Consider the following 22,770-nt stretch of genomic DNA (forward strand, 5'->3'; position numbering starts at 1 on the left):
GTTATTTTCACTTTGTAGACAAATTAAAGCACAGAAAAGAAAAACACGATACATTAGAGCATGACATACTTTGACCTGAGGTGCGCGCATGCACGTGCGCGCGGGTCTAGGCTTTCGATCGGGATATAAAGCAAAAAGGCGCTACCGTAAAGACTGGTGTAAAAGCGCAAGGAAATTTATGCGGCGGATAAGAGGCGGCTGGCTTGACCGCGGCTCACTTTACCGCGGTAGGAAACGCTGTGTGGTAAAGTCCTAAAAATGGAACATGTAATGATCACCGTGACGCAAACCGTAAATTTTATCTGAGCTAAAGGTTTAAATCACCGTCAATTTGAATCTATTTCCCACATAAAAGACAGAGTTTGCCGACATGCCATCATACAGAGGTCCGTTGGCTGAGTTGGGGAAAAATTCTCAATAGGGTTTTTGACCTCAGCAAGGAAATCTGTCAGTTCATGGGCATGGCATGATGCGATGAAGGCATTTCAAGTGAAGCCGTCACAAATGCACCAGTGCAACTTGCCTCACTTTCCCTGTTGCCAAGTAATGTTGAACCAAGTCAGCGCAACAGTGTTCACAAATGCGCACTTTGCTGATAAACGGAGCGCACTGAGTTCGCGTGGCGCTTTGGTGACTTTGAAGCACAAAATGAGAATTTCGAGCTGCTTCACAATCCATTTACAGTTGACGTGGAAACTGCACCTGTGCAGATTCAGATGGAGCTGCAGTCTAATGGGACACTCAAGGGAAAGCACGACACTGAAGGGTCTTCAGAGTTTATTAGTTCCATTCCTGAAGCAATGCCCCAGCTCTGTCTGCATGCGGCTCGAACCTTGTATATGTTTTCATTTATTTTTTCTGGGGTTTTGGCAGCACGTTCATATTTCTAACTTGCATAATTTTGACAGGATATATTTTTATGCAGAGCAAAATATTTAAAGTTAAAGTTTATTTTTTTAAGTTTATTTATTCTTGAATTATATTCCTGTCTGTTTTTATTCATATTTATGTTTTAAAGAAAAACATTGTTTTAGTGTGTTCAATGAATGTTTTTCTTAACTGGGCCACGACCTAAAGTGTGCCTTGAGGTTTGGCCCCCTGTGCTATTGAGTTTGCCACCCCTGCTCTAAAACATTTAAGTGTGACAAATACACACAAAAAACCCCAAAGAAATCAGGAAGTGGACAAATACTTGTCCACAGCCCTGAACAACATGGCTTATTTGTAAATAAAAAGTCTGAAGTGAGACCATTTGAAGAACAAGTAGGTACACTCAGATAATTCAAAAGGAATGGGGTCACATTCTTAGTAAAACTGAGTAAAATAATGAGTAAACAACTGAAACAGAAGACAAAAATCACACAACCCTTTAAGTTTCTTTTATAATTTCACCTTTAATAGATGAAGCCCGCCTTGCCGTGAGGAAAGGCCACATTTGGTAACGATTGAAATCACCTACAAAAATAAACCCGCCTCAGCCTACGGAGAGAGAACACGATGAGACCTTCAGCCTCTCCTTCAGGTTTGCCCGCAGCTGTTGAACTGTACAAAGGCACAGAGATCGGGACATTTCAGACCGAGCTCCAACTGCAGCTCAGATCTGGAACTTTTACCCAGAAAACCCTTTAGATTTTTTTTTTTAACTCAAGTGTAGAACAACAGAGTTAGCGTTGTGTTTTCAAGCTCATCATAAACCTGAAAAGGTGTATCGCTTCTCTATAGTGAGTCTGGGTGAACAACAACAACAACAACAACAACAACAACAACAACAACAAAAACAGCATCACTGGGAAAAATCAGGAAGAGCTTCAACAACACAGGTCTTTGGCATTTAACACAACAGTTTGTGGATGTTCAAACCACAGACCCAAGCGCACAAATCTGAGAAGAGAAGCTTCAAAACTGCTCAGAAAATTAAGCTTGTGAACAAATTTAGTTTAGTTTGTTTGGGTTTTTTTGTTTGTTTTTAAAGAACAAGATTTAAAGATTTAAAACAATGAAGTAATACATATTCTTACATGTAAAGTTCGTGAATGTTTTCTGAGCTGTCATTTTACACTATATTATCCTATATAATACACTAATTTATATCCAGTTTGGGGACAAAAAAAAAGACTAAAAGTGAAAATGTGAAGCTAGTTTCAAAGAAAAGCAAAGCTCTTGAAGCTGAAAGCTCTTAAATACGCATGAAGCGTAAAAATATTAACATTCAACAGGCTTGATGATTTTGTGATGTTTTTATAAAGAATTCATCCAAATTAGCCTAACAATCAGAACAATAGTCAAATTTCAGCAACATCTAAAGAAATAAAACATATGCTAACAAGGAAAACAGGTTTAAATAGTGTAAAATGACAGAAAGTATAAGAATATTTCAATTAAGACTAAGGAGCCAATGGTTTGCACGCTATCAGACTGTAGGTATGTTTGAACAGCCTTAAAAACAACATCTCTGAATACATACAAGGTATTATATCTGATCTTCATACATGAACACTACTGGCCCAAAAAGCTTTCCATGACATAATTCCTCAGAAATCCTAATTTCTATCAGAAACGGCATCTGAAAACTATTTTCCAGACGCTGTCCGACTGCTGTTTTATCTAAAATAACGCATGCTTTTAATGTTGAACAGCCCAGGATTGTTTACAGTAAGCAAAATATTTCACAGCCAACTCTGAGCAAAATCCTACGGAAGCTCACTGAGACCAAAACTTATTAAATGACCTCACAATCGTCGACTTCTGCCACACTATACTTTCATCAGTTAAAACAGAAAAAGAATAATAAGATTATAGTGTGTTAGATGTTAAGATAAAGTAGAGCATGTGATCGCGGTACACAGGAGAAAAAATTAAATTTTAAAAACCCGTTTTCCCTGAATTCAAAGTTAAAGTGCCCCAAAAATTAAATTTCATGCAAATAGTCGGGGATGATGTGTTTTAACAGCTAAAGTTGTTTATGAGATACACAAAAAGCAACAACATGGCTTCAAGATTCAGTTACTGTTTCCATTCAGACTTTCGCATCACTTTCAACTATAAAGTATGGAAGCAAAAGAGGGCCAAAATAATTGTATTTTGTTTTCTGAATTTGTTAACCTTGAAAAAGTAAAACCACCAATAATTAAAATTATATACTCAAAGTTTTCAAATGACATACTAAAAATTAAGCATTTAAAAAGACCTCCAAATTTAAATTTCTTGTATTTACATGTAACCATTAAGTTATTAAATGAGTTTTGTCTTTGGAAATTACATAAAAGTTGGGAATTTCTACAAGACACTGAAAAAGGAATAAAAAAAAAATGCTGATATTCTGAGAAGGAAAGGGTCAGGGTGTTTCAACTTTTACCAAGAAATGCTCCAAATCAATAGATACTACATTTCCCATAATCCAACATTTTCTAACATATTCCAGTTGGCCGCCTTCTCTTTTAAACCTTGCGTGTTAAAGTTTATAATGCTGGACTTTTGCCCATGATAACCCAGAGATTATATATTAAATTAATTCATTTAAATTCTAAAGGCCCTTTTTTGCTTCCATAAAATTAACCCAGTGTTTAATAATAGAAGAAACTGGGGTTAAAACCCCTTTAAATAAAACCTCTAAACTATATATACTGTATGTTTTTCCCTCTGGTGGGATGAGGCCCCTAATAGATGTTTTGCTCCAGGCAACAACACAAAAAAATATCTTTGGTTATAACAAAAATAAAAACAAAATAACTCTATAAGATAAATCAAGTTTGACACAGAAGCAAGAGAACAGTTGGCGTGTTTGACCACTAGATGGCGACAGTCTCCTACAGAAACGCCCTGCAGCACCCTCAGTTTGACATCATTTAGTACCTGCAGCTCAAACAGCAAACAGCATTTTGCAACATAAAGATAAAATGCAATGAACATTAATGTTTTGACTTGTTTGTCCAGATTATTGACTGTTTTCTTTAAAATTACCCCCCCACCCCAAAAAAAAAAAAAAAAAATTCCACGCAAACAAGAAAAAGCCTCTTTGACTTTTAACTGATAGATTACATCATCACAAAAAAATATTGCATATATATATATCACAGGTTTTTAAGGCCTTTTCTTAAGAAAACCCTTTTCTCGTTGAGCCTTCTTTTGCACTCTGATGCATTTCTTTAGTTTTTCTGCCTTTAAACCCTCATGTTTACTACAGTCCTGCGTGCCTTGATTTGTGTCCCACTCTTATTTTATCCTTAAGAGAGGTTTATGAGGTCAAGGCTGCACATTTTAGTTCAAGATAAGCGTATCAAAAAGTTGCGTTTTAAATGAATGCCTGCTGACAGACTGGTTGAAACGCACACAATGCCGCTGTTTTTCCTCTCTGGTCTCAGCAGCTATCAGCACTCACAGACCTCCTTTTCTTGCACTCATTGACTCGAGGAGCTCACGTAATGCAAAACGTGAACAAGCAGTTAATCAAAGTGACTTGCGGTTGGAGGAAACCCCCGTCATGGTCCTCAAGGCCACGGTCACATTGCTTGTATGACAGTCTTTCCCATGTATTAGCTCCTCGTGCCATTTATCTTCCCCTAGTTTTTGTCTTTCCTGCATCTAATGTTTCTTTTCTACTTCCTCTGAACCGCTCAGTCAACTTCCAGAAACCTGTCAAATCTCCACACTGACCACATGGTGGGGGGGGGGTCAAAGTTCAAGCAGTTTGCTTCAGTCTATTCAGCTCATGGTTCACGAAACTCTGCTGGTGGTGGAAAAAACACAAAGGCTTCAGATCCCACCAGTTCATCTTCACTCCACATGAAAAAACAAACAGCGTTTTTTTTTTGGTTTTTTACAAACTGCAACCAAAACTAAACTACTTCCTGTTAAGTTCCAGTTAAGACTCATCTTATCGTTCTTTTACTCTTCCTATTAAAAATCTCTCTAGAGTTCCTGCATCTGTTTTCCGTTACGTCACCTTTCATTTCTCCTTTCTTTCATGCAAACAATCTCAGGCTGGCTTTTATGGAGTCCTAAATGTGCCAAAAAATATGAACAGATAATTAAATTCCATATAAATGGATAACGAATATAATAAGAATTTCTTCTCAGATTCATATATTTTGATTGGACATGTTTTTGGAACGGATAAATCCAGAAGAACTCCAATCCATTTTCATTCTTTGTAATTAGAGCTATTATTATTGGAATCAGTATTTACTTTTACAACTACTGTGGGTTAAAATAACTCCATTTTATGATAATAACTTTTTTTTAAATGGTCTTTCATGCTCTGATGTTTGGATTTTCTGTGTCCTGCTGAAGTCTGAAAAAACTATTCTCAGCATCTGTGTCAACAAGCAGATTGTTGCTCCGCCTCTACAATAAAACAAAAATAAGACTTTGTTTTAAAAAGAAAAAGAAAAAGCAATAAAAAGCTTCACCCATATAAATAAAAAAAAAAATATGTACAGACCTTTAAAACACACAAATTAAATAAAAATAATTCAACATATGGCCTTGAGTCTTTCACAAGTTCAAAGGATAAAAAGGTGAGGGAAACAAAAAGGATGAACTGCATAAATTATGTGACAGCAGGACAGAGTGAGAGAAGAAGAAGAAGAGAGGGATGGACGGCGAACAGTGAAGAGGATGAATGGATATGGCACAGTGAGTGAATCTTTGGTGTTTGCAGGCAGACGGAGCCGAGCGGGAAGCAGTTTGAAATCTTGAATCCAGCAACCAAAATTCTGTCTGTTCGTCTTTTTTATTTGCAGTCTCTTTTTTCTGTCCTCTTGTCATCCTTTATTATCCCTTCTTCCAGGTGCTGGATCCTCTCTCCTGATTCTGTGTTCACATCCCTCCCTCCATCAAAATGTACACCAGGAGATTAAAAATGAAAAACAAAACAAAACATCCCCTTCGTCCCTCTAGGGGGCAGTAGTCCTTTTTCAAGGAGGTTATATCCTCTTAAGAAGGCCCCCTGACCTCCAGCAGTGCCTCCTGCAGTCTCTGCCGGTAGGTTTCATAGCGACGAATTACTGCGTCCTTCTGCTCCTGTTCCTCCTTGTCAAGGATCCGCAGGAAGTTTTTCAGCTCAGGGATGGAGAAGGCATCCCACTGAGGAGAAAAGCAAGAAAACTTCACTCAGTTCAGTTTTTTCCTTTTTAATTGATAAAGTATATGTCTATGGATGATGCTTGATAGTACAGTAGGAGTGGTTATTTCTCTTTTTATGCGTAGCATCCATCTTGGGATAACAACAATGGCACCTTTACTACTTTTTAAAAACACGTTTTTTAAAAAGTTTGTCGTAGAAGTTTCACTAGGAAAACAATTTTTTTAAATAGTCAGCTGCTAGGTTTGAATATAGAATGATAACAATAATGTACAATGATAACTTAAAGTAAAAGATTTAAAAGGAACGGGGGAAAAAAGACTAGGATGGTGATTGCCAAACACTGTGGCCCCCTGTTGGGCTGTAAAGGTACTACAGAATTAATTTACAGTCACTTTCTTTGCCAGTTTTCCAGTTTTTGTCATTGTTGTTTAAAAATTGTGATTGAATATTTAAGTCATGGGGATAAAAAAAAAAAAAAAAAAAAAAGGTACTTGTTCATTTTCTGCCTTTTTAAAAAAAAATCATAAACTCATAGGTTTGTTAAGAGCAAATGCTGGGAGATACTTGAGATCAAACAGTTTATGGCAGGTCAGCCTCAATAAGTAAATCCTCAGAAGATCTAAATCAAATGAAAACACAAAAGAATTGTGCATTAGATTTTAAAGTTTTGAAATGGGCCACAGCAGCGTCTCGTTTGGGAATGGCTGAACTCTGAGACGAAAGAGCACAGAGGCCACGAAGATGTCAATAAAGCTGAAATGTGGTGATAATCAGTGTTACCATGACTTCTCCCGTCTGCTGTTCTTTCAGGACAAAGCTGAGCAGGTCTGGGTCGGGTCCCGCCACCAGGCGAAGAAACAACGGCTTCTCAGCATCCGCCAACTTGCATGTATAAACTGCAAAACACACACACACACACACACACACACACACACACACACACACACACACACACACACACACACACACACACAAACAGATTTAATTAGTCTGTACAGTATGCACGCTGCATGCAACCACAGGCAGCTGTTCCTCTGTGCACATATAAATGGATTTGGCAAAGGATGAAAGGATGGGAGCGCCATATTACCATGCGGTAGTTTACAGGAACAGACAGTGAGGGACAGATTCTGTTATTGCCAGCAATGTATTTACATCTGCAAAAGATGTAGAAGGTGCTAGAGGCTTGATTATTCTGACATTCACATATTTCCAAACCTCAATCTGAAAACTCATCGGTTTGTCTGCTGACAGCATCTGAGGACAAAAGCCGATTTTTCAGGGCTTACGGTGTAATTAGGATGTCAGGGTAGTGTGTATATTCATTTACAGACCTCATGCTTCATCAGTGTGTTCTCAGCCCAGTGACACTTTGTGATGTTCCTTCTGCAAGGTGCCCTTTAGCCCTCTGGCCCCAAAAGTATTGTTCATGTTTAACAAAGATGCAAAGTCCTTGTAAGGAGGTTGGAGAGTGCTGGGGGCATCGTTTCTTGGGTTAACAGCCAGAAGACTCTGGTTTCTACTCCTTTTGAGCACTTTGTGTTTTAGAACTACTTAGTTAGGGTTAGGAAAAGATTGCAGTTTGGGTTAAATAAGCAGGGTTACTGGTATGCCAGTGAGGGCACTGGCATACCAGTAACCCTGCTCGTTAACAAAATCTCAAAGGAGTGACCAATCAGCATCACTTCTGCCTTAATGTATGCCACAGCACACACAACAAAGACCGGTTTTCTGACAAAGCAGTACTAACCGACAGCGATGAAAACAGTCTGACTGTGTGTCGCTTACAATTGCATCTTTTGTCTCTTCCTAACAAATTCTGCATATTTGTATGTTGACCATCATTTATTGGTTTAGAAGATTTACAATTTAAGGCTTTCTAACTTTCAGAAGGGATTAAAATAAAAGCAAAGAGCTAAAGAAAAAACAGTGAGCAGAAGCAAAACAATTGAAGGAGATGTTTCTGCACCCTGTACATCCCTACAAGCTTTGGTTCAAATGATTCTCTTCTTTACATATCCAAGTTCTCCTCGACCACATCGTGAGTCGTCTCGTCTCAATTTGAAACAAAGTCGAAGATGTTTCTACATTTCCAGACCGCAGTTAAATCTCAGACACCTTAACTTTTCTCCTGAAACACCAGACAAGTTCATTAAAAGTCCTCAAGTGTCTGCAGTCAGGCGTCTGTCTAGACTCTGACTTTTATTAGCTGTACGTCTCCAGTCATGAATGCAAACCAGAACAGGAGCGTTTAAAGAAGGGGGAGAAAACACACAAAAACACTCTAAATCTATAAAAATTTGAGTTGAAATGACTCACAAGCTTCAAACAAGCATCTGTGAGTTGTGTTTATAGTTTTAAATCAATGCATAAGGTTAATAAACTGTCTTCTCCTCACTGAAAGACATCGTGTGACACCCAACAGCCTGTAACAGCTGCTCATTCACAGCATGGATGTGCACTGTATTTATATCTGCATGTGTGGGTATCCCTGGTGAGCTGTTATAGTAGGGAGAGCCTCTGGCATCAACAGAGGGGAACCAACACACACACACACACACACACACCGACGTCACACACACCACACACCCACGACACACACACACCACACACACACACACACACACACACACACACACACACACACACACACACACCACACACACACACACACACACAACACGACACACACAACACACACACACACACACACACACACCGAGCGTGGCAATAGTGGCATGAAACCCCGTCTCTCACACCCAGTCTTACCCTGCTCCTCCCGCCGGTATCTCTTGTACAGGGCATATTTAGCCGGGTTGTCTGCAACTGTGAATTTGCTCAGCAAGCCGACGATCACCTGAAGACACGCGAGAAAGAAAAACACCCGTCAATATTACTCTGACAGCTCTTCTAGAAGATTTTTGTGTTGCTTTGTCGTTAATTTATTGCTTAAAAGGATAAAGAACATACAAAACTGAGTGAAATCAATGAACTTAGCCCTGTCTGTCTCTCGACTTCAACCGGTCTGTCATCAGATCACAATTAACCTATTAAGCAGGCTGCAGTGTGTTCACATGTGTGTGTGTTTGCGTGTGCATTAACAACCTCTTTGACTGTGGTTTTCGAGCTGACATGAAGGGTGTTGGAGACTCCTTGGGGCAGATAGAAGGCCTCCCCAGCTCTTGTCTGACTTCCCTGCACCGTCATTGGCCTCCGCAAATCCATCTGGACCTTGATGAAACCCGTGTACACACCGCCCGCACCCTGACAGAGACAGAGTTAATGTTTTAATGTGGCCACTATGGTAGCTGCTACATGATCTCTCTAAGTGAGCCCAGTTCACCCAATAAGCCCAGTGTGACCTGCAGGACAGATGGCCCCAGATGGAGGAAGACTATCTTAATCTCATTACTCCATATGGGGCTGGGAGGAGTGTGTGTGTGAAGGTCACGAGTAGACAAAGAGGCCAAGAATGAAGAGAAGTAAAAAAACAAGTAGACGTCAAAGATGGAATGATAAAAAGACAAAAACGGGATGAACAAGAAAGACAAATCCTAAAGAATGAAGACTGAAATTGGACAGAAAAGGTGTGCTGAAACAGAAACATGCAGGCTTCTCATAGTGAAACTACCCATTCATCCACTCACTACTTAAAATATGCAGAGCAATCGGCTCTAAACTGTCCTGATGATCTATTAACTGCAAAAGTAACAAATATTCTCAGTTTTTTAAAATATAAATAAACATTTAGACTTTTTTTTTTTAAAGGATTGAATGTGAGCTCTGAAACCTATTTACAGACATTATTATCATGACTGTGGAACAAACTGACTGTGAAAGTTAAAGTTTCACGATGAGCATCTTATGAATACACCCACTTTGAGTTATGACTCATTTCAGCATAAAATATTTTGGAAAGTATCATCATTATCTCCTTAATCAGTGAGTTTGTCTTTTTTCTCAGTTATAAAAAAGCAAAACAATGACAAGTAATTAACAATGGAGTGTTTAAAGGTAGCTCAAGTTCCCAACAGACTTTATTATCAACTGGAAAATTGCACAGATTAGCCTTAGACAACACTTTGTTTTAATCTTTATATAATGCTCTAGTAGTATGGCATTTTATCTCATTACATACATGCTGATTTGGGCATGAGTGACCAATATAAGCTAATATTATGTGTCTATGCAGCTTTTTTGTCCATTTATTGTCTTTATATTCTAAAACCTCATATGTTCAAATGTATAAATGAATGTAAACTTTTTATTGGCCAGTTAAAATGTGATTTTTAGTGGACAGACTCAGTTATTATGTCTGGGCTCCCCTCTGAGTGTCAGACTAGAATCTACTGGCCTTTAGATGTGCCGTTTCCCATCTGTTAAGAGTGCGGTCAGCTTAACTCCTTGTCTGAAAATAGATGATTTTCCATGACTAAGGGAAAAAAACCTCAGGAAACATCCTCTGTAACCTGCCGCTCCTTCAAAAATGCTTGCATTCTTTCATGTGGTGCTTTAACGGCCAGAAAACCCCAGTTTCACCTGACATCTCTCATTTCTACTGAAATTCACTCTGAGTTGAAGTGGAGAGAGACAACTTCAGACACCTGTCACGCTGCCAATGAAAACACTGCGGGGCGAGAACAATAGCAGGAATAACATCACATCACTCTGATGCGAGCACTGAGGAATGCTGGGAGCAGGAGGGAGGCAGAGGTAACACGGCAACATTATAAACTTCAAAATCTGAGATTTAGAGCCTGCACAGCTCTGCAGGAGTCTGGAGAGTGGAACCATTAAGACAGCCCTGGTTGATGGGGTTTGTTTTTTTAAAAGGTGTGTTTGCGTGAGTGTGTGTGCGTGTGTGCATATTATACTCACCAGCGTCATTTTAAGGTGGTCTTTGGTTAGCAAGTTGTACTGCTCGATTCTCTGCCAGATTTCCTCTTTGCTGAACTCTGTCCGCAACTCTCTCTCCTTCTCCACATCCTTAGAAGAAAAGGGACAAAGAAGGAAAGGAAACGCGACATGATAAGTCACAAACCAGCCAGGACTATTAAAACAATACATCCTCTGTTTAGACAACAGCGGTGGGACACAAAAACGAGGGAGGGAATAATTCTTTCTAATCCAAATCAAGAACCAGCGTTTTATTTTCTGATTTTACAGGATGATACACGGCAATACTACAAAGCTGTGCACATTACTCTGACATAATGTACTGTATCTCTTGTTGGTTTCAAGTGGGTGAGACAACTTTAAAACCAAAAAGATCTCTTTATAAACAAGCCTTAAAACAGATAACCAGAGCTCCAAGGTGCTTAGGGTGAGTGTAGAGCTGCCAAGAAGAAGCTCTGCTTCTGCACAATCCTCCTTTCTGTTTAAGTTCATTAAGGAAAGCAACGAGCACCCCGACAGCTCGAAATGTGTAGAGTTTCATATTTTTCTCATCATGCAAAAAAATTAAAGGATTCTAACAAATAAGTCATGCTAACATAAATCAAATCAAGCATTTTTTTTAACCTCTATCATCTGATTTTTATACTATGCTTATTAAATTTTGATGATATAATCTGGTTATCCGGTGTTCCCAGGCAGAAAATGGATGGATAAATGAATAAATAAAGCTATTTAATAGTATTAAACCCAATCATATTTAGCCCAGTTTTATACGTGCAACAAGCCAGCTTTTTTTTTTTATTACACAAAAAAAAAAAAAAAATTCAATAAATTAAGTAAAAAGAGGACAGGAAGTGGCTGCTTCTTTACCATTTGATTTATAACAATAACAAGAAGTCAGAAGGAAAAAAAAGGCAGCAAGGAGTATAAGCGTATTTACAATACGTCATCATAATAACACCAGCGAGTATTAAGGGGGTTTCTGTGTGGCCCCGCCCCCTCATATCAGCTTGAGAAGAGTAAACTTGTTAAGATCATGTTTGTTGATATAAGTGCTCTGCAACAGACAAAATGTAATCCCCACTTATACTTGTCATGAATATATTTTGTCAAAATATACCTTCCTGTGAATATAAACAGGAACAGGTGTCAAGTGTCTGCTTTTTTATTTATTTTTTTTAAACTAACAGCTCTGACTGGAGGGCGAGTACATGACAAAAACACCTTTTTACATCAGTGTAGGTCTCATGATAAGCGACTGACTCCTAATTTTAGACTAAAACATCCTGGAGGAAAGAGCTAACACTTCATGAGAATCGCATTTGAAAATATAACATAAGCAGCACAAAAAAAGAAGAAAAAAAAAAAGTGTTTTTAAGGAGAGAGACGCCTCATCTGACTGACCGGAGGCCACGTGGACTTGAAGAGCATGCATAACCGATTCAAACAGCCAGTGATGTGTGTGTGGCATGTATGTTTGACAAGTCAGCCACACAACAGACCTCACTGTGAGAGTCGCAGATCACACATCAGCACTGTGGTTTTATAAATAACCCTAGAAGATAGGGGGAGGCCAGAGGGTGGGGAAGGTCCAAACTTAGGTCAGCTGATAGGAAATGTTCACAATAAAGACAAAAAGAACCAATATGAGAACACAAACATACACATCCAAACCCTTTTAATGAATCCTAAATGAGAATGCATTATATGTAACTGCAGGCTACGTGCGTAAAACTGTAATTCAGGTCACATGAAACAAATACGTTACATAATGGGTTGTAAAGTCAGGGATGTTGACCTCAGAGCCAAATAAAATGGTTTCTAGAAGCCTCTGAAGACACACGGCCGCTTTTCAGAGGTAAGAAAGTGATTCATACTGTATGTAGCTCAAATAACAGCTGTTACCCACTTTAAACCTGAATACTGATGTTTTGGAGTTATAAATGACCACGAGGAAGGTTTAAATGTTTCCTTAAACATTTCAGGAAAGCCTCCATGTGTTACAATTGGGGCTCAGGGGAAGTACCCAAGCAACAACCAACATATAAGTGCTATAGACTGCAGTTCCTCTAGTTGCCACTTTAGGCTAACTCTAAAGTGAATCAATATCCAAAGACTCCCATCTTAAAATGGCAAAAATATTGTAACATGTAAAACAAAAATCGTTTTATTCTAAGAGCAGCATCCTCCTTTATAAGAACTATAAGGGGGTAAATCCTATGGATGTTCTGCCTGGCCTTTGTGGTCTAACCGCTTTGACTTATTGAAAGCTCACTGCAGCTCATCTAAACTCTTTAAAAAGCCAAACATTGTCTTCCTATAATAAAACCAATTAATTGTGTGGCCGAGAACTTGACATCTTCAAATTTTAATGTCAAAAAATTATCAGCAGATTATAGAACAACGGAGTAAATAATCAGCTCCTCTCCACAGATGTTTTTTACTCCAAGTCACATAATTTTTTAAAGCTACAACTTTAAGTCTCAAAGCAGTGGATTCCAGATGTTCAAAGCAGAATTTAAACCTGATTTCTATTATTTTCTGTTTATATATGAGAGTGCCAGTGCAGATGCTCTAGACAGACTTTAATTCCCCAGCAGTCTGAGCTTACATGGGCATAGTGCAGCTCTCCCCAGCATCTATTAAAAACCACATACACACACACACGCACACACACACGCACAGCAGAATCTAGGCAGGCTTTGAAGGCACATACACCCTTATATGGATAACACACGCACACAGTGCTCAAAGTAAAGACAAGGTGCCAATACAGCATGTGCAAGCACTGAGGTTTATGGCTCTGAGAAAAAACAGCAACGCCAGTTTAGGTCCGCGCTAAAGTGCTTTATGTTTAAGGAGAACACTAATCTGACAGATTTACTTCTCTGCAGCTACATTTACTTTACTCTTCTAATGCATGCTTACCTGATTACAAAAGAAAATATGGGGATCTTTTCAGGGGGAACTTGGCGGTCACTGCCTGAAATTATGAATCCTGTGCATTTATTGATGGTTTATGAGTTGAAGTAGGTCACCAAATGGATTAAAAGAAAATTTAGCTTGTTTTTTAGCTTCATTTGTTTGAGTTCTCAAAAGTAAGAAATTACTGTTTTACCTTTTGAGGGTTTTTGGGGTTTCAAGTTGTTGCATAAAAATAAGCAATTTGAAATCACTGCAAACAACAAAACAAGATAATAAAAATGATCATGCATGCATGTTTACTGAGCTATTATTCAGCCTCTATAGTGACACCTAAGTATGTACAGTTTTAGCACTGTGGTACTGCTATAGTCCTTCATTAATTAGTACACTATGATCAACACAATCCTTAATAATAATAATTAGTTTTTATTCTTAAATCTGTGACACATAAAATAAACCTTTTTTATTTATTTTTATTTCTTGGCCCAACCTGATCTTTCAATTTGGTATTTTTGCTGAAAGCTCCAAATACTCAGTTTTCCACCTCAGTCAACAACTCCTTTTGTGCTGTGAGAGACTTGACAAAACCTGTTTTAGGTTTTGTCAAGAAAGCCTGGTTATGTTGAACTTTACAGTACACGCCTCTGAAGTCACCTCCTGACACCCTGTTGATCGTAATCTGTCCGTGTAATAAGTCCAGACACTGACTCATTGGGATTAAAGCAGATCTGATCAGTCACACAGGCACAGAAACAAAGTCACAACAGTTCGAGTCCCTGTTTCACAGATGCTTTCGTCTACTTGGTAATACCTGTGTCTACCTGAGTGTCGTGACATTGATTTTGACCTGCTGGGGTTTTTCCACCATCGGTCTCACCTTTAAGTGGTTGCTAGGTTAGACGAGTCAAAGCTTATTAGCAGGAAGTGACAGATAAGCAGATTATGTGCCATCTCAATGTGCACACGGGGAGGACAAAAATGAAAGAAGGTAAGATGTGAGTGGGGATATGAGAAGAAATACTCCCTCAAGGGGAATCCTTCCTTCCCTGACTCTGCAGAGTTTGTGTTTGTTTGTGGGAGATCGTGTAGGTCAGTAGATAACCCTGCTGATCTACATCAGCTGTCCTCACCTCATCTTAAATAGTCAATTCAATGCTTCCACACACCTTCCCTCTAATGTGTTTCCCGATGAAAGTCCTAATTAACCAGTTTAAGCAGAGAAACAGCAGGATTAAAGTGATATTAGTACGAAGCAGGCGTGTGTGTGAATGTGGGCGTGTCAGCTTCTCCACTTCGAGCAGGGTAGACGGGGTTAAAGGTAACTGGGAGGGAGACAGTGACCACAATCCAAACAAACAGGACAAGCAGAGCACAGCGGAGCTGCGACACAATGAGGTCATGGTCCAATTTAAGCGTGCAGTGAACCCTCCCACCAAAGCTGGAAGAGCAACGCTGCACTGAAGGGACAGAGGAGAACAGAAAGAAGGTTTTTAAAAAGAGGTCCTGCCATGACATTATTAATCACAATGAGTCAAAGAAGGACAAAAAGGCCTTTAAACATCAGGCTCCACCTTTATCACTTCACTGAAGTCTACAGTTGGTATGTGTGGGAAGTGATGTCAGTGTTTTCTAGGGAAGTCTTGATTCTGCGTCAATTCAGAAGACAGAAGTTTTAAAGAAGTGCTGAACTGCTTCTTTAGAAGTATTGATTTGCACTAAAAGCTGAATATTTTCCAGCTTTGTGGCCAAATTTGTTGGAATCTTTTTCAGACGAGTGAATCCTAAAGTCCAAGATCCTGCATTACTTGTTTAAACAGACAGGGCACCAATATATATTATTAAGTTTGTATATCAACATGATGTGTCTTATTAATACTGTGAGTATGCAAGACAGTGCATTCTGTCCACAGGTTGAAAAAGACAAAAGCTATATAGAAACATGCTGCTAATGGAGCATAAATGAGGTTTGAGTGGTGGAAGGTGATAAAGGCAATAATATGCTCAGTTAAACCACCGAAAAGTTGTGGTTCTTTTAAGTTTATTGTATCAAGACAGGTGACGCATTTCATTCACGACAGGCTATTAAAATGCTTTCCAAGTGCACCAAGTAATCAGTGCATCAGACCAAGTGTAAAAGCAGAACTGAGTCAGCAGGGAAAAGGAAGAGAAAGGCCGTATAAAAGTGAGGAGACAGAAAACGAAGCGCGAACAGAGGAAACCATCGAAGGGGAGAGTCATATCAGGCTTTACGTTGAAGTAATCTGAAGGAAAACTGGTCTTTTGTTTTCTCTGGATCTTATCGCGCACACACCATTTGTCTCTGTTTAGCACAGTCACGCTCGTCTGCATCGCCTGTCTGTAAACACATGACATCACTGTGTGCATGTGTAGATAAAACACGCTTAGCTCAGACTAACACTGTGCACTTGTGTGTTAAAGGTGCTACAGGCAGACTAAACACAGTCATTCACCTAAACTGAACCTATATTTTAAAGGACAACAAAGACACTTCGAGTACAGCTGGGTAGTTTTCTGCCCTTGTCTTTGACTCAGATCTGTATGTTTGGGATAATTAAAGGCAAGTCCGTTTAGCAAAACATTGACAGGAGTTAACACCGGGACACTCCTCTATAGGTGCAATATATTACATCATTCTCTCAACTCTATCCCTCCTTTATCTTCAGTGGTGCTGGCGCTTTCATGGAAAGCTCTTGACTTTTTCCAGATTCTAGAAGATTCTCCAGTATCTGTGGTCTAGTTTTAATGTCACCTGTGTTTTCCTAAACAAATTCTTAAAACTTAAATGAAAAAAAAAAAAAAAAAAAAAAAAAAAAAAAAAAAAAAAGCAACAAATGTTCATTACAAGCTTTTAAAGTCTGATGGGACATCTTTAAAGATTTCATTATCATCTGAAAATCATCATGAGACTAAAGAAAGCGCCAAGCGTCACTCTGGAGAAGCTTAATCATAGATTGTTTGAAATTCTGTTTTATGTTATAAAAATGAACAACGAGCCTTCATTTCTTACTGTAAACGGTGTATTTTAAAATTAATTCTGCCTGCTTCGAGGCCAGCTTCACATTTCTGTACTGACTCGATGACTACAAATCATGTTAGTTTCCCACTAAACTGAAATAATTAACCAAAAGTCCACACGGTGAACACGTTTATATCAACTATACTTGGCAATAACTTTGCATACACAAAAAGAAAGAGAAACTAGCAGCAACTACTGAAATTTATTCCCAATCTCTCTTTTAAAGCTGAGGCTACTTTCTACTAGGATAACAAAACAAAACAAAGCACCTTTTATTAATTTCCCCCCTCCACAGCCTCCCTCTCTCTGTTACTTCCTGCCGATCCATGGGGGGAAGTCGAGCCCAGCCACACCTTTCCTCTCAGCATTCCTACAGTAATGCACGTGCACATGCATGTGCAACATCACTTAAATGCCCCATAGACGTCCTCATACTGTTCTTCTGTAACAGACAGGTCGTACGCACACGTTCCAGAGTTACTCGTGCATCTATACATGTTGAGGTATTTTGCTTTTCTTTATTTCTGTCATGTCTATGTAATATTACATTGTCAGATACTTATATTAAACATGACCAAAGCTTCAAGGTCAGACGTATGCAGAAGTAATCCCAGTAAGGGTTGGGGAGATTCAGACTGCTCTAAGCAGTTTTTTTCTACTCTTGTTTTTATATGATGTCATAGAGTGAGGGGATATCCCCGCCTACCTGCTGTTCAAATCATCCGTTTAAGAGCTGAGATGATGAAGATTTGAGAAGCTTCATCAAGGCTACGTATAAGACAAATAAGGATTACTTTGAACACTGAAACTTGCAAAGCTGCTCCAGCAGAGTAGCTGTAAACCACAATTATCCATTTTCTATAACCACTAGCTATCATTCATTCACACTTTGGATGATTTCCAGAGCCTCGAGGCTGACAAAGCTGCTAGATGCAGTCTGAGCTGTTATTTTAAGCTTTGTTAACTCTTCAAAAAAAAGAGCGAAAATATCCAGTGTTACTCCTCAACACAGCCCAAAGCTAAGATATTATGTACATGATTTATAAAGGGGAGGGGGAGAAGCTGCAAATAACACAGCTACCCCCAGCAAACTTTAGCAATTTCAGCTTAAATAAACAAAAACAAAAGAAACAAAACTGAAAAAATAAAGTTACTTTAAAAATGCTTGCCAGGTGATTAAACGTGTATCGCTTTGACTCTCAAACTAACCTGAGCAACATTAGCTTTTTGTTGTTCTTCTGATATCATTAAAGATATTATTGCCTTTTTCTTGAAGAAGATTCAAACGTGCTCAAAAATAATCCGCATTAAAATGAATGTAAAGATAATTACAAAACCTCATCAAAAGAGAGGAGAGTCAGAATATCATTAAATACAATCCAAACACTTATTTATAGACCAAAATCAAGTTGTTAATAAGTAAAATATTCAGCTTTAACCTCAAATATAAAGTTTAAAAGCAGGCAAAATATGAAATAAGTCAGAAAGAAGAGAAAATGATGTTATTGTCTGCATGCCAAGAGGTAAAAACCTGCAGACTAAATCAGCAGGACCACACAGAGACATCACTTCAGCACAATGATGTGAACCAAACTGGACCGCTGACAATGCGTTCTGAGTGCGGTCAGAGAAGTACACCATGAAAACATGTTCAGGACACACAGTTAAGCCTCAGCTCAATCAGCAGCCTGTGAGGAGACCACCAGGCCACCCAGAGATGGAGAGCGCTCTGCTCCCAACACCGACAAAGACGTGCAGAAGATGGAGGAGGAACAGGGTTAGAAGAAAAAGCAGGGAGTGAGGAAAAGAAAAAGTAGAGAAAAAAATGAAATAAATCAAAACCGTTTCTGTCGTTAGCAGCTGTCATATTCTGACGCCACGTTTAATAAAGCCGAATCGCTTTTCTTCTCAGGCTCCGCTAACACTCAGGCTGTTGACACAGTTGCGTTGGAGATGAATACAACATTGAAAGCATGACGCCGCTGCTGTCTAACCGTTTGGGTCATCAGCCCAAACTGCTAAGTGCCTGCTGAGAAATGTTCTCATTAGCCTGAAAATGGCTTTCATTAACACAGCTACATACAGGGGAAAACACACTGCTGGGGAAAGACTCACACAAGCAATCGTGTCTATAACAAACCCTCGATCGATACAAATTAAGACTGATGTTGGAATAATGCATTATAATTTGGTCTATTCTTATATTTTTAGGACCTTATTATTCTTGATTTTAAGACCGTAACGATTCCCAGGAACACTGGCTGAAGTCGAGGCTTTGCACAAGAAGAATTGAGCAACAGACCCAAAGAGGTGTGTTCATGTGTGTGTTCATGTGTGTGTGTTGGGGGGAGGGAGTGAGTAAGCATGTGTGGGCTGAGATTTTGAAACTTCATAGTTCTGACCTTGGAGGAAGGCAGTGAAACAAACGAGGTGTGTTCGAGCCAAAGATAATGGAGAGATCCCCTCGAGACTTTTATTCCACTGAAAACAAACTGCAGATTACTTTCAATATCATTTTCAGTTATTATTGATGACTGAATAAATCTATTATCGCCTGACCCATGAACCTGATCAATATGGAGGGTTTTTTTGTCCTTTTTTCACTGATTTGTTAAAATGTACTTCTGATTACTGATTATTTTATTATTTATGACATTATTTTTTTGTCATCTATTGGCCAAGACATTCACTGAAATGCCCAATCTGACAGAACTTTGTGAAATAGTCATCTATTGATTAGTACGTCTGGACACTTTTCATGTTTTAGGACATTTAAAAAAAAAAAAAAACCCAAAAACATCCACATTTGGAAGCTGAAGGGTTGACAGTGGTGTGAATAGTCTCACTGCTACAGTTTTTTTAGTGGAGTTTTTAACTGTAAATTAATTGGGTAGGTTTAGGTGATAAAAAAAACAACAAATTATTTTTTCAAAAATGTTCAAATGCAATGGTTATCACCTTTTTCATAGGGTTCCAGGGGACTTTTACTCCTACGCTGTGGGTTAAACCTGATGTGCACCATCGCATCGACATCAACAGCCCAACCACAAATGTCCCATAAATGTAAACTTGCGTCCTACACCGCAGTGCTAGAAATGAAGCATAAGGGTTGGATCCATGCTGCAGTTACAAAATATGCTGCCTGTGTAAATAAATTAGTTTCAAAGTCACGCTGATTACAACGAAAAACAACAACCAGAGGACAATTTGTGATGTTGAACACAAACGGAGCGCTTTTTCAGGGCTATCTCACATTTTCCCAGGGTTAGAAAAAACCTTAATAGCTGATAGTTTTGGTTAAACTAATATAATTTCCTGTCACATTGCTTATCCTTGATTTGAATCAACAGTTACAGTACGGCGCCAAAAATAGTGTTATTTCTAAAAAAACAAAAAAAACAAAAAACATTTTCATCCTGATGGTCATGAAAACAAGTTACTGACCGACAATAACAAAGCTAATGTGAGGATGTCTGATGGAGTTAAAAACCCAGACACCAATAAGACTTAAAAGTTTAAAGTTTACTGAGGAGCTGGAAGACTACAGGAACCCCAAACCAGTTTTCCAGGGTCCTACATCGCCAACTCTCATGCAAAAGAAACAAACAAAACAAACAAACCAGCCTCATTAAATCCTTTAATGAGATGTTACAACCTCTCTGAGAGCCACAGTCATAATTTAGACAAACACGGCCAAAGAAAGCAAAAGCAAACGAACACAACGCTGGCAATGAAGGTTTGTGGAACAAGGTTCGCTGCTGGCAAACCCCCCACAGCAGCCTCAGTTGAGTCACACATGAAGCAACAGGACAGCGAGTCAGTCATATCTGAAAACATGAACACTAAATCAGCCTCAGGCAGTCTAACACTCCTCCTCCAGGAAAGTTATATTGAGCTCCTGTTGGGTGTGTAAACACACATGTTTATGACTTTCTGAAGATACTGTAGGCGTCAGTCTAATTTATACGCCCACCACTAGCACCATGTGACCAGGTACATTCCCATCACCACAACTGTGGTTAGCTTTGTGTTGTACTGTTGATAAGATGGATTAAAGTGAAAATGAAGCATGTTAAATAAAGATCCAGCAGCCTTTTCAGTAATGCTGTGCTGAATAAACAGTGAGATTTTTAAGCAGTGACACAAGCCAGAGTGTAGGTTCGCTGGATTCAATTTTAGTGCTGCAAGTGTGCTGGAGACCACCATAGATACAGGAATATAAACAGAGTTGGTGGGGAACAGGGAAAGCATGCTACAACCTGATCATGTTGGACACAGTGTTGGGACGATGCTATTGTTTTAGTTGTTTTTATTTTCTTATGGTATTATTCCTTCTCTTTTATATTTTATTCCATCATTGTTGTGCATTTTACTTATTTTAGTTCCATTTTCGTTTGTAAAGCATTTTGTGCAGCATGAGCTGTTAGAAATGTGCCGTATAAATAAACCTGACCTTGACTTTGATTAAAATGGCACAAAAGTCAAATGTGACGCTAACTAGCAGATATTAAGCCAATCAAACATGTGAGTTCTGGTGAAATTAGATTAGAGACAGAAACGAGGCAAGTCTTCGATGGAGCTACTTCAGATAATAAACAATAACAAGGTCCAGGACAGACTCCACCGCTCATATGAGAACAAGGAGTAGTTGAGTAGTTGAATAGTTGCCAGTGAAAGGGTAAAAGTATACAGTCTTGTAAACAGTGGTTAAAAACAGGCTAGCAAAACATTAAAAATAAAACCCCCACTGAAATCCTTAGTGCTTAAGGCTAAACTATATCCATAATGGCTATGCATATATTATATATTTATTTTATTTATTTATTTATTTATTTATTTATTTATTTATTTATTTAAATACCAGCACACAGTGACCCCCCTGGTTACACAAAGACTTCCAATAGTATAGAAATCGATAGGAAAATGTCATTCACCTTCGCTTCACTGTGACCCTACTAAACATTTTACGATGATGTCCAATGGCTCATTGGCAGACATGTCAACCACAAGTCGTTCAAGCTCACCTCTCCCTGGTCACATCCAACACTCAGCTTGGGTCTTTCAACTGTAAAACATCCTAAGCCAATAGGTGCCATGGCAGAGGCTACGTCCATCTTTAACGCTTCAAAAGGTTTGATTTGATTTCCAACGAATAGCTGAGTTTTGGACAATTATGGCACCACTACAACTTTGCTGAAAATTGGTTCAAACCTAACAATCCAAACCTGCGAACAGTTTAGAAAAGTTTAGGAAATCACAGCGATTTGCTGCCCTGACACTGACCTGATCATTCAAGTCTGGCCATGTTATACGAGCGTCCAACAAAAGTGCATATATGAAGGAAAATAAGGAAAAGCATATCACTATAATTCCAGTTTAAACCAGTTACACAACCTAGGTCAGGAGCTTGTATCATTTACTCATATTCATAGTCATTAAACTGATTCATAGTTTGTTTTATAAAAACAGTCTTAAATTACATAAAGTAGTGCTAACAATTGTTGTGGCAATACAATGGAAACAATGAGCTGGGTCTGGATGGGCATTATAGTGAAAGCAAACAATACCTGTGAGATATGCAACTCCAAGTGGATGTTATGATGAAGAGTGTAATGTTGCCCTATAGTTAGACCAGCCCTACACCAATTACACTATGGTGGAAAATCCTTTTTAAGAGTCTGAATAACTCTCCACCTCCATACAAGCGTACACCAACGTTAAATCAGCTAGAACACAGGTTCGGTTATAATCAGCAAAAACCCAAATGTTGAAACCACACACACCAAGATAATGATCACCAGACCATTTAAAAAAAAAAAAAAAAAAA

General features: G+C 38.8%; 1 protein-coding gene across 2 annotated transcripts in view; it reads right to left on the reverse strand.

Annotated features, from left to right (window-relative positions):
• Window positions 1–1,368: 1,368 nt before the first annotated feature.
• The window catches only part of rassf3 (Ras association domain family member 3), a 72,048-nt gene continuing 50,646 nt past the window's right edge, over window positions 1,369–22,770 (reverse strand). For both annotated transcript variants that reach the window (XM_042225842.1, XM_005934263.2), the window contains 5 exons: window positions 10,964–11,071; window positions 9,191–9,349; window positions 8,855–8,942; window positions 6,866–6,981; window positions 1,369–6,084 (listed from right to left, as the gene is read on the reverse strand). In XM_042225842.1, the coding sequence (XP_042081776.1) occupies window positions 5,935–6,084; window positions 6,866–6,981; window positions 8,855–8,942; window positions 9,191–9,349; window positions 10,964–11,071 (621 nt within the window). In that variant the 3' untranslated portion in view covers window positions 1,369–5,934. The remainder of the gene's footprint in view (window positions 6,085–6,865; window positions 6,982–8,854; window positions 8,943–9,190; window positions 9,350–10,963; window positions 11,072–22,770) is intronic.

Source organism: Haplochromis burtoni, unplaced genomic scaffold (assembly GCF_018398535.1).
Source record: "Haplochromis burtoni strain Fernald_Lab_line unplaced genomic scaffold, NCSU_Asbu1 Contig_184, whole genome shotgun sequence".
Lineage (NCBI taxonomy): Eukaryota > Metazoa > Chordata > Actinopteri > Cichliformes > Cichlidae > Haplochromis > Haplochromis burtoni.